This window comes from Glandiceps talaboti, chromosome 2 (assembly GCF_964340395.1).
Source record: "Glandiceps talaboti chromosome 2, keGlaTala1.1, whole genome shotgun sequence".
NCBI lineage: Eukaryota > Metazoa > Hemichordata > Enteropneusta > Spengelidae > Glandiceps > Glandiceps talaboti.
Genome location: NC_135550.1, coordinates 19,973,276 through 19,987,371, shown reverse-complemented (window position 1 = coordinate 19,987,371; position 14,096 = coordinate 19,973,276). Strand labels below are relative to the sequence as shown.

Here is a 14,096-nt window from a genome sequence, read left to right as displayed (position 1 = left end):
GAAATGATCATTTTAATGCTGACATCTGAGACCTTTATAATCAAATGGTTCAAAGTTTCCTTCTGATTTAAATTGTCATTTCCAAGGTGTCTACATGTAGATTGTTTAAAGTATCACCAACACACACACACAAACATACACACAAACAAACAAACATACATACATACACACACAAACAAACAAACAAACATACACACACAAACACACACACACACACATAATTTACCTTTTTTCTTGTTTTGTTTTTTAACTGGCTATTAACCCATCATTTTTACAATGAGAAATATAAAATGAATAGGATCACCCTTAGAAATAACTACATGTACTCTTGAGGTCAAAAGGAAATAAGCAATGTATATGGTTTACCCTATAATTCAAACTGAAACTTATTTCATTCCCTTGGAGATTAATTTCTAATTTCAATTTGTTCAGTACATAAAATTGAGAAAATGTTATTAAACTTTCTGGCATGAAACCTAGTTATTTCCCACACAGCTGTTGAATAGTTTAATGGAATTCTATTAATTAGTTGTCAACTGCTATTGTGTTCTGTGTGGCTAGGAATGCTACCTGTCACTCAATTGTCCCAAAGGATTCACAGACTTTCAACGACCATTTTCTTGCAATTTCTAAGGAAATAGGATGGTTTGATAATTTGAATAGAAATGGACTATTTCCCAGTGGCTATCCTTCATGGTCACCATACATGTATATGAAATGGCACCCCTATATTTCAGTTCACAGGTAATCCATTCTTGAGAGCCGGGGCATATTTGTACACTGTGCATTACATGAGGTAGTTTTGCCAGAAAGAGAACAGTGGTTGACAACAATGTGTTGCCAGAAAGAGAACGGTGGTTGACAACAATGTGTTGCCAGAAAGAGAACAGTGGTTGACAACAATGTGTTGCCAGAAAGAGAACAGTGGTTGACAACAATGTGTTGCCAGAAAGAGAACGGTGGTTGACAACAATGTGTTGCCAGAAAGAGAACAGTGGTTGACAACAATGTGGTGCCAGAAAGAGAACAGTGGTTGACAACAATGTATTGTCAGAAAGAGAACAGTGGTTGACAACAATGTGTTATCAGAAAGAGAATGGTGGTTGACAACAATGAAGAAACCCAGATTAAAGATATATTTTTTTCAAGGTTGATATTTTCATGACTTGTTACTTTTTATGAAAGCAGATCATTTAACATTTACTGACAGTATAGCTGAATTTTATATGTGATATTTTGTTTTGGAAATACAGGTACATATATCAAGGTGTCAATTTAGATATAAAACCTAAATTTATCAAACTGAACACAAGTAGTCCAAAGTATACACACATAGACTATTTACATTCCTCCTAAAAAATTCCCTTTCGGTGAGTGAACATGATTAATTCACCATGAATGACAGTGTGCGTGACTAGCATGTCAACATCAAGTCTTATCTCAATAGACTATATAAACTCTTAAAGATCACACTGTGAAAATTTCACTAATTTACAATTGATTGCCTAGTCACGTCTTGTCAGCAACAACCAACAAACTAGTATATGCTTCCCGTCTTTAAAAGCATTACAATTTTTCTTTGTGCAAAATAAGATAATTGCACACAAAATTTCTAGCTAATTAAGGGTCTTTGCATTTATTGATAATTAGAATTATAACATCAGAATGTGAAACAGTGCTCATGAAAAGTTCTTACCGATGAATTACTAAAATGCTATGTGATAATAACTTCAGCAGTATCAGCACCTTATAAAATCACCTGAAAACCAAGGAAATTCATTTATTTTCTAGTAATAGTTAGACACATGCAAATTTTCAATAAATAAAACCCTTCAATAGTACCCTAAATGAAGGAAATGAAGGTTTTAAAAGGGAAATTTGTCTTTCTTGCAAGGCATGAACTCCTCTAGTTACAGTGTGTAAGATGAAAGATGAAATGCCTGGTCTGCTGACTAGCTAAGAAAGGTGTTATATTCTCTAATGTAAACTGTTGCTACGTTTCAAATATCAGACATTAATACATCTTCTACTTTCAAATGAACCCAAAAGTTTCATACACAGTTTTTAGACAATTTGATGGCTCAGTACAGCTTCTACAGGAAAGACTTGACAGAGTATGTATATGACAGAAATAAACACACAGCTACTAGTACTACATAAGCACAGACCAGTGTCTGAAGATTTGTGAAATAGCCAATCTGATAAAAAAATTGTACATTCACGTTTGAGTGGCAATATTATACCAAAACAGAGGTTCAGTATATGTAAATGTTAATTATATATCGTTACTGTTGGAGTTTTTATACAAAATATGCCAAATAGATTTTTTTCCTATATTATCATTTTACAAATGAAGAAACCTTATACATCTCTATGTTCTATACTATCCTGGTTAAAGTCAGCTGTTTTGCTAATTTATGTAGAGTGCATTATTTCCACTGATTTCTGAAGAAATATGAAGGAATTAGAAGAGTTGTCATCAAAAATAAAACATTCACACACACACACACACACACACACACACACACACACACACACACACACACACACACACACACACACACACACACATTTCCCCATGCCTATAGCAATCATACTGAACCTTTATAGTTCATTTGAGCTAAAAAAACAGCTGCCAGATGATTTGGTCTGGAATTAATAACTACAATATTTCCTGTGTACTGTGTTATGATTATTATAGATTACTAACATACCCACAGCTTTAATAATGTTCTGGATAGCCACAGGTTTCAAGTAGTATTCTCAATTGCAGCTGCTACTACCTACGTAATACTAATACTGAATATGTCTATACATGTATTTACACTATGGAATCACAATACATAAAAACAACAAGAAAGAATTATCATAAACATTTTTCTACAAAAACTAGAGTAAAAATAACACCAACAGGATTATAGCACAACTGAATAGTTCTTTAAAATGTTTATCCACAAACTGATCCATGCTAGGTATAGGTGTTTATTAGTCAAATGTTTAAAACAGTTACCTAGCCAGCCCTGTTGTTACCTTTACCATATATTTCATCATTTAGCTGTTGCTATGGGCATGGTCTTGTTGCTAGACATATTTGCATTTACTTTTTGGATGTTTTTTTGACTCTAGGAGTAGAAATTTTCATTTGATACTCTGTAGAGTAAGCCTTACTGATTATGAAATCCAACACTGAAGGAGAGAACACTGATGACTAAATAATGAAAACTGATGATAATAAAATAAAAGAAACTTTTGGTATAAATCAGTGTTTTATTATGATGAAATCACACCTTCTTTCTTTCAAAATTAAGCTGAGAGTTTTAGGTTGAAATAGCAGTAGTGGCGAAATATTCTAACATTTAGAGCTCAGAATGGTTGAGTAGGGAGTTTGAAAAAGATATAGGAGAAAGTCAATAATTCAGAAATAGGTGGGTAGAAGGAAGTAAACAGAGATTGCAAGTTTTATACTCAATATTCTGTGAAATTGAGTGTAGTGGTTTGATATGTAAATATCGATACAATCCTGATCATTTGTTACAGTCGCTATATACTCACAATATACACGCTAAATTACCCCGTACATATCACTTTGCCAGAATTGAAAGGAAAATTTCTAAAAGAGAATTAATCAAACTTGACAATACAATTTCCATTCTACATTAGTTTCTCTATTCACTGACATTTATGTCGTTTTTTCCCGATAAACCAGGTTTGTCCATCGATGGAAAATAAAAATATTGACAGAAATATTATTCTGTTATTCATACCTGGTAAAATATTGAATTACCAAAGATCATGTACATTATTTTGAATATGATATTGATTAAACAGAGAAAGTTCTATATTTCATAAACACAATATTATTGATAGAATTACATCATTTCTACGTGTAAATATGAAATACTTGAATTTTCATCATTTCTCACTGAATTCATAATTTCAATCTTTCTTTGTTGTTCCTTAGGAAGTATGATAATGAATGGTTTACCTTGTAGCTACTTAAAAGAGGGACTGACGGGGGGCATTCATGCTGCAGAATTAGAGGTGAAATTCTTGGATCATTGCAAGAAGATCAACTGCAAAAGAAAGCTGAAAATAAAATGCTGGTAGTTCTGACAGATGAATATAAAATAATCATGAATCATTATTTATTTTTTTCCCTTATCCTTCGAAGATGCACCCAAGGAGCTTAAATTCAACAAATCAATAGATCCACAATTTGGTAAAAATTTTACTTTTCAACTGCATTGTGCAACTTCATAAATTATGCAAATTTTCTTGAAGGGGTTTCAAAAATTACTACTTTAGCACATGTGACATTTCACCATGCATTACAGAACTGTCTGATACATCATGACATAATTGAGTAAAGTCACTCACAACATGTTGCCTTCTAATGGACTTTTTACATGTATGAGACTTTTTATAAGAAAAAGCTTTTCACATGTACCACTTGAGACCTTTTACTAGAGAGACCTTTTACCAGAGAGACCTTTTACATGTACCAGTAGACTTTTAAGACTTTTACACATACCAGAAGACATGTTTCACCATGAACAACTTCTTACTTGTACCAGGAGAGACTATTCACCAAGGAAGACTTTTCATCACATTTAAAAATGATGTATGTCCTAAGGACTTTTCACCTGGAGAGACTTTTAACTTGTAACACAACAGACTTTTCAGCAGGAGAGATTTGTACTTGTACCAGGAGAAACTTTTCTCACCAGGAGACTTTTTTACAAGGAAAACACAGTGCCTCACATTGGCCTTCAAAATCTTAGCTTTTCGTTATTTTCTTCAAGTCTCTGTATAGCATTTTGAACGGCCCAAAGGAAAAAACATGACAGATATCAAGTTTCAATATTTTAGTTCTAGCCTACACCTTAGCATAACATTCAAGCTAATAACATACTAGTAACTCATAATACATACATTTCTCATTTCTATGTAAGATCAATAATTGATTTGATGCTGTGAAAATTAGGTGTGTATGCCATCAGAAGACAGGAAACCTCATCAATTTTTCATCCACATCATATATGTCAAGCAGTCCAACTTTGACTTTTACAGGGATATCTGTTTCAGTTCTCAAGGATGTCATCCAATCAATATTGTATACAAGGATTGTAATTTCCAATAACTATATTCCAACAATATCACATTCATAAACATGTCAATCTCCTGATCATGATCTTGGATATCATGTTATTAAAAAACGTCACTTCTCTCTCTCATTTCTCTGGCTTCTCCCAGATCTACCTCTTCGTTTACACATTGTAAATGTCAGGTAGGAAATCCAAGCCAACTTTCTTTTTAATTTCCTGTATACAATATATACACAGAGCTATTGAATTGCAAACATATGGTTTGGCATGTCGGGTACACACACATACTTACATGTAATGTTTGGCACACGCTTCAGGGAATATGTGGGTGAATCATGTGAATTGATTGTACCTGATTGTGTACAGCAATACTTAATATACTTTATAACTGTTTATAACTGGTACATGTACATGTAATGGAATAGTGAGAATATTATGAATAGTTACATTGAAAGTATTGACAACATCAACTTGAAAATCTATTATACTCCAACTAGCAGCCATCTATGTGTCGATATAGATACATTTATAATGTTAATTGAATTCAACTTTACATTTGTAGTACACACAACACATAGTACATGGACCATATGAATAATTTTCCAATTTTAAAATGGCTAAAAAATTTGTTTTGCTGGGGATGTGGATGGGGTGGGGGTGGGTGGGGGGTAGTTAAGGATGTATTCCGTGAGTACTAGTATTTCTGTGTTTCTGAACACAGATACCCCCAGAGCACAGTTGATGTCCAAGTACAAGTATAAGGAAATCTTTCACCTACTATAATATCACCGGTTTATTGTAGTATGAGATTTGCCCATCTGTACACAGGCCTTGTAAAAGTAAGTGCTGCCTCCAACTTTGGTCATTTTGGGGGGACGGGGTCTGGCCTCAATACGATTACTGAACTTCATTTTCGCACTTCTAACCAAATTTCGAAAACTTTCACGCCTTCAATGATAACAGGTTCTATATTTTATACTGTACTTCAAATTTACAGCTAAATATGATATACAGTGTTGGGTTTCTGGTAGTATTTTACATATAACGTGGTTAGCATCATGTTTTCACATTGCATCGATCACAGTGGTGTAACTGCAATAAATTTCATCATGGTTTACGTGTTGATTTAGGGGGAGGGGGGCGCTTTGGTCCTAAACGAACAAAGTTCGTTTAATGAGCTTGTGTGAGATATTGTGCGATCGTCCCTAAGTTGTCCTTATTTTAAAAAATGAAATGCCCTATATATAGTAAGCAATAGCGTAGGGTTCAGGCTAACACTCTCATATCTTGTAAATTCAAATATTTATTACCTATCAAGTATGGCATTCAGTTAGGACATGCATTAATATTTCAATCGAAAATTTCATGAGGTGAGAATGCAACGTATGTAGTCTCTCAACAGACTAATGATGGACTATCAGGAGCTCTTTCATTCTAACTCAATGTCTACACCTTTGTTGGTATTCCAAGGAAGTCTCAAGACTCATTTATAGACTGACATTACAATCCATCTAAGAATATAAAAGATTCTGGCAAACTAGGCAACATATTAACTGATATATACTGCTGGGCAAGTCTAGGCGAGTGTGAATGGATGATGAGTGGCGTCATTGCATGCAACCACTACAGTCTAGGGAGACGGTACGATAATGAAGTGATAATCAGTGGCACATTGTGTCACCGTACTGGTAAATACACTGTCACTAGCAATAAGGAAGTTATATTTCATGCCATAAAGCTTCTCACGTAGAAAATTGGTGATCGAAAGTAAGACAAATGAAACATGTCATTCATATACATGAATAAAACAAATACTCCACAGTACATGTAGTCATGCTAGAATATTAAGGGGAATAGAACTACACAAAGTTAGACTACTCATCCATTATATCATACTACCCCCCTCCCCATGTATGGAGGAGAAATTTTAAAACAGTGACTGATTCAGAGTTTAAATAGCGAAATATAAGCCTTCATCTTTGACCTATATCATATGAGACTGATAGACTGTCTGTGAAAAAAATCAGCCATTAACTGTCTCTACCTTCCTTTTATACAGTACACCTAGACCTGGAGGGGATACTTTCACACCTTTGCTTTCTACATATAGGATGATGATGTATCTTGACCTATCTGTGACATCTCTTGACCTATTTACAAAACTCCTACTTATTCTTGGGTTATCGGATTTTGTAGACTTGTCTCTGACATAAAAACAATTATTTACTCTGTAAGCCCTGTTCTCATCATCACAATATCGTAATAACAGCAAATTGCTGATAACTCAGCTGTCTCCAATTTTATTTTTCTGGGTTGCACTATTTATACAGGGAAACAGATTTCATTAGTTGGGCTACCGACGTGGCACTAACATTTACCATTACTGCAACCAAGTAGGGTGATTTGAAGTACATGTGTTTCTGCTTCAATGCACATCTGAAAAGACTAGTGGTGATAGCAAGTGGCTACAATTCAGAACAAAGTGATCTGAATCAGCCTAAGCCATTTTTTATTCAAATCAAGTGGGTTTTAAAGAGTGATAGATGTGGTGTATGTGTACTCGGTGTATCATCACTGGTATCTATGCAAACAATGTAGTGACTGTATTGTACTAGTAGTGGTACAACACATATTTAGAAGTTTCAAGATACAGGTGAGTTTAATAGAGGAAAAGCTCACAGTTATTTGACTGTTGCTATTCATGTATATTGGGCTATACACAAGACAGTGCTGTCGTTTTCACAATTTATTAAGATGTTGATTTATTTAATATTAATATTACATCCAATAATACTAAGAGTTTGATTTTACAATAAAAAATAATTTCATTGTGTAAAACACTTGAGTTTCCTGCAATGCATGTATAAGTATTAAATTCTTTTGATAGCGGTATTACTCCATTAAACTTACAGTATTGTATTGCAAAGCTGCAAATCAAATCACCATGCTATTTCATTCAATATATAGAAGAGCCTACAGGTTCTTCAGTCTGGATGGAAAACACTCTTCTCCTCAATTGTAACCTTTAAATACCAACATGAGACAATGGTTCAAAAAATATACTGTAGCTTTATGATAAGCTGTTATATGCCTCTGAAATGGCTTCATTAAAGGAGTAGAAATGGTAATTGTCTTATTTTACTACAACAATCAGTGCCAGAGTTTTATTCCGGTCCTTCTTTTTCCTTGGACTGCATACCAGCATATTTTTCACCACATCAAAAACTATGCTTTTACTCTCACTGAATATCATAAAAAAAATGAAAAAAAAGCTCTGTTGCTCACAACATACAAAAATTTCCAATTGAATGGGGAAAGCTTTTAAGCAAAAAACCAGTGACGAGCATTGACTTCCTGTGAGCGGAAAAGCCATTAATAGCTACAGGCAGGCAATTACACACAGCGCTGGGTAGGATGAAAAGTGACAGTTGTTTTTCAAAGTCCTGCTACATTTACTGTGTGAAACTGACGCAAATAAAAAGTTGACAGCACTTGAAAAAAAAATGAATTTTTGCAATTTCTGGGTTACTTCATGATGTAAAATAAATGTCAATGTTCCTATATAATCATTTCATGTATCCACACAGCACCAACTGCCACCATTGATGTGGCTCCTTACTGTGCATGTATCTTAGACTTAACTCCCCAGTGAGTTTAATTTACAAATCCAACAGATAAAGATTACAGATTATAAGAGAAGAGCATTAGGCCTGTTTTCCAGGTATTACTTAGAAAGTAAAAGGTCAGGCTATTTTGCTACTCCCCATTGAGATGGAAAGTAACATAATATCACTATCTACCTTTATAGTAAACTGAAATATTTCTTTCAGACACATGGGAGTTTATATTACTATGGAAAATATGCTATCGACAAACTATGACAGATACAAATTAAAAGAGTTGTTGTTGCCACGTCGTAGATTATACAAATAGGTGATAGCTGTGCATTGGTCATGTAGAATCACTGAGTAATCAAGATAGTGTAAACACTGAACTGAGATTGAATGTGTCCTTCCCAGAGAAAAACTCAGCTATCAGAGATACCACCCTACTGTGAGTGTAATTACATTGTATATCAATTTCTGTTGATAGCTTACATCAACATGTAACGATAATTGTTTTAGTTTATGTCTGTGAAAACTTTACAGATAGGTTATATGCCATTGCCGTACATAATGTAGTTCTAATACATATGTACTTCTTCAGTGGATTGTTTCATATATCTGATTAAAATACAAAATGAGAGTTTAAAAGCATTACATGAGTCAGAAGATGTAGATTGTAAGTTTTATGTTTTTCTTACAATTTACTTCTTAAAAACAGTGAAATTTACTCCACACCTTAAATCCTAGTATGAGACTCTAAAACAGTATCTTATTGTATATTGAATTTTTTTTTCACACCTGATTCTAAACATGAAACTCTAAAACAATATGATGGTGTTTCTTTTAACTGATATTAACATTTACTTCACACCTGATCTTAGTAGAGACTCATCTTCATCCGTCGTCTACTTTTTGACGTCAGTATCAACATTACACAAATACTGGATTTTATCTTCTTCCTGAATTCTGGTTTGAGTATCTTCAGAGTAAGATTATGAGCTAGACAATAGGTCTCCTGTGGGGTATTTGTACTAATTCAGAGAGAATCGAAGGCAAGATGCAATCTCTGACCAAGGGCAAATAATTACCTGAGTGCATGTAGTGCTTCACTCATACTCCAGGTATTAATCTTTTCCTATATAACTACACCACAACCATCACAGGGGGGATACATGGTGAATAAAAACTCTGTGTACTGTGCTCCTGGCTTCTTCCTCTTATAATATGACATATATGAAAAAGTCAAATTACTTTTACTTTCCATCTGTGTATCTAGTCTAACATGGGTCAAGTGGCAAACATGTTGCTTGGGCTTGAAATCAATCAACCTTTTTTAGATGAGTTATAAAAAATAAATTTACATAAAATATTTACTAGACAACAAAACCAAATGGGCACAGAACAACAAAGTAAACAATGTTCAGTATAAAACACATTTGGTAAATTTGTCATTTTGCAATTTTGAGGCATTTTCATATCCAGTGTTAATAAATGGTTTAGTACACTGTTAATGTGGAAGTTCTAATCATGTGCGTCAGAAGATACGTTAGAAGGTAAGTCTAAGAGTTTTATGAGACTACTACAACATTCATCTTCATACAAGTATAGTGTGGGAGGCGAGGATGAGTTTATGACACCCACACAGACTCTGCAGACTACTATAGTCAAGCTATCATTGCACTGCTTGGCTTGCTTTGCTGAAAATAAAACTCTTACGTACCGTGACTCATATCGGAGATGCTCTTGAACGAAATGAAAATCATTGTGTGTCCACACTGGATGAGATTTGTTCAGTAGAATGGAAAAGCTTCACAATAGAACTATTACTTCTGTACCCTAATACATCATTTATTTGCCTTTATCAAGATTATCACTCTGATAATGGCTAATTTGCTGAGAATTTACTGTGTTAACCATGAAGATTAAACTTCTTTATCAATATTAAATGACTAATAGATAATCTTTTGACTATAATCTGCTATATTTCAGCATTCCCTTTCATCTATTTAATACAAATCAGTTCATAGACTGATCACTATGCACTGGGTTTCATCTCCATGAAGCTTACACAAAGAAATGCATTAAGATGTATTAAGTGATGAGTTCAGTTGCTTGATAACCCTTCTGATCTTATGAACATTTATTAGTGCAAGTGAATACAAGCTGTTCAAATACAGATCAACAATGGTAGCCAAGAGATTGGAAATTCACCCAATGAAATATCTATAGAAGGAAATATGGTTGAAATGTATTGCACGCTTTTTTCCATATGTTCACTATCTTTTGTTGATGTTTCATTTTGGCAAATTCAAATCATAGCATTTGTTTTTTTAAATATTAAAGGAAATTGGATTTAAATTTTAAATATACTGCTGCCTACTTTTTTTCAGCAAAGCAGAGTGTTTTATTGCAAAAAGTAAACCCTATGGGTCCTCCGTAACATTCAAATGAAGTACTATTTTGATGTTTTATGTTGTGGTTCCGAACTCAAAGAACGCAATGATTGTTTTAGTTTTATCTCAAAAATATATCATATCGACTGAGTCACTTGGTCTGTAATTTTACATGGTTCCAATGATGTAGACTCGTCGAATAACTGATTTAGCGAATATACCACTGCTCTGAGTTTGGAACTATTTCATAAAAATATGATTCCAATGCAAGGAAATAATGCTTTCAATTATATATAAATAGTAATTTTTATTCCACATATTGATCAAATCTCAATGTCAGGAAAAACCTGGATTTCTCAATGTCAAGTCTGTTGGAAAGGTGAGGAGGACAACCTATTTTAGAATAGTTTTGTGCACAGTTTTTTTCTTCCCTATTCAGAAGCATTAATTCAATCAATTAATTAATTTGTAAAAGGAATATGCATAGCCTGATATCATAACATCATAAAAAAATATTACATAATAATTAGCAAACTGAATGTAATCACACATCATATTGTGAAACACCTCCATGGGCAGTGCTTGAATCAACAGTTATAATGTCTAGCCGATACTATACTAGAATAGACACTATATATGTATGAGCATGGCTGTACTACTAATAGACACTATATACGTATGAGCATGGCTGTACTACTAATAGACACTATATACGTATGAGCATGGCTGTACTACTAATAGACACTATATACGTATGAGCATGGCTGTAGTACTAATAGACACTATATAATAATACGTATGAGCATGGCTGTACTACTAATAGACACTATATACGTATGAGCATGGCTGTAGTACTAATACTGAGATCCCTGGGAAGAGACAATTTGTAGTACATGCCAGGTCATGTATTATGTATGGTAAGTTATAAATATAACTGTGCTGATCAATATTACATAACTGGGCTCTATACATGTAGAATCACTACGTCTCGAGGGGTTACTGGATCTGTACTGCATTTTACATATCGTATTCCACCTGCACGTTCTGAAGCCTGTTTTACCACCATAGTGGACTCTAAAGTGTTATGGATGAATGGTTACTTCCGCATTCTAAGTCGAACTTGTGAATTGTCGATCTGACTACGTGGATACATAGCAGACCCAACTTCCGTCAATTACTACCCACACATACCTGTTTCATCAATGTGCAAAAGTCAGATGAATGGCTTGTATATAAATCGTGATTTACAGTAGCCAGATCGTCACGATCATATCTCTGACACGATTTCGTGATCGTGTAATGTTTTGACGACGAGGAATAATACCTACTAGTAAACGATTGAACGTTGAGGTAGACAGTTACACTTCATTGTCATACTGCACTGGAGACTTGTTGTTTTCGCTAATCGACAAAACACGATGAATCAACGTAAATACATCATATCATATAATGTTACAGCCATACATAAAATATATAAATATTACGCATTCATTTTTTTTTCGAACTCTGAGAAGTTGAATACCTCTACCGAGTACATTTTCAAAACACTGCATGAACACACCAAAAGTGGATAAACTTTGTGACAAGACACGAAAAGGGAAATTTACCTTCTTGCTTTTGGCAATATCACTAGTAGCTAACACTACATATAGCAGCATAAACACGTACAATTTTGTCATGGTGACAAAATCAAGCGTTCCGATGAGCAGACGATCTTTTCCACCAACAATTTTGTAATAGAACTCAGTGGTGCACACAGTGCTATAGTGGGCAGTGTGAATGAATGATCAAGTGCCGAACAACACCGTAGCGGAGTGATATCGGCATACTAATGTAATCAACGTGTCAATTGGACGGGCCTGGTAAGATTTGACCAATGGAGACTTGCCTTACATTTCGGTTAAAAGGTTTCACTTGAAGAACTTTGTAAGTGTTGCACGGACTGGGAAATGCTAATGGCTTTTTACATGCATTTTTATGGATTTTCATTCTGTTCACCATCGATAGCTGATATGTATGTAAGACTAAGAGTACGCCAATCGATTTTTTAAAAAGAGAACAGTTGTTTGCAGAGTACACTTACATCAATATGAGTTTACACAATTTTAACATCAATATTCTAGACTACAGTCATGTTTCTTTGCAGACGAATTAAGAAGAGATACATGTGATGTCAGAATCGAGCCCCTGAAGACTTTCAACATTATAAATATATGTACAAGCAGGACTAAATCAACCTATGCTTCTTGCTTGGAGTCTGCCTTCATACTATTTTCCATGATAATAACATTCCCACAGAAAGAACGGGAAAATACATATAGCTACCACAGTAAGTGTAAACATCACAAAATATTTTGACTAAATTTGCCATTTCTGCTTCAAAACGGAATGCAATTTTGCAGAATCTCCTATCACAGGAGGGGATACCTCTTCTTGCACCCCACCCCTGTGCACAGCTGCTTGAGTGAAGTACTTTTGAAAGCTTGGTAAACAACGTATCACCTGATGTAGTTTGCATTTTGTTCACATACTAGGCCTCACTCCGATATATATTGAACTTTATGAAAGGGGGTCTGAAGTTAGTGACATTGAACTAAGGGAATAATGTGTGTTGTTGGCAGTGTATTGTAGCCCCTAGTTACCATGGTTACATGTGTAAGTAATGATAGGCGGGGAAGGGGCGGTAGTAAAGTTTAATGAGCATGGCCAGGATGGTGTTAACCCTATCCTTTATTTCCCTGGCTGTAAAATAATGGTGGCTCCTCACAAGACAATGATGTTTGTAAGTTAACCCTCAGTTTCAATGTGCGGGACCGGTCGGACTTCTTCTAATCTAGCTGGGACCATACATGTAAATAACATATGGTGACCGTGGGAAAGTCGGCCACCCTGCACCTTGGACAACAAATCAGGCTCCAGTATTCCACCATTGAAACCATTGAATACTAGTTCACAAAGCTGCGTATGTCAACATATCTCTTTTGCAAATTCAC

General features: G+C 34.6%; 1 protein-coding gene across 1 annotated transcript in view; it reads right to left on the bottom strand.

Moving 5' to 3' along the window:
- The window catches only part of LOC144448308 (glutaminyl-peptide cyclotransferase-like), a 48,891-nt gene extending 36,037 nt beyond the window's left edge, over positions 1 to 12,854 (bottom strand). Inside the window, exon 1 of the mRNA XM_078138507.1 lies at positions 12,711 to 12,854. Within this exon, the coding sequence (XP_077994633.1) occupies positions 12,711 to 12,782 (72 nt within the window). The 5' untranslated portion in view covers positions 12,783 to 12,854. The remainder of the gene's footprint in view (positions 1 to 12,710) is intronic.
- Positions 12,855 to 14,096: the final 1,242 nt, after the last annotated feature.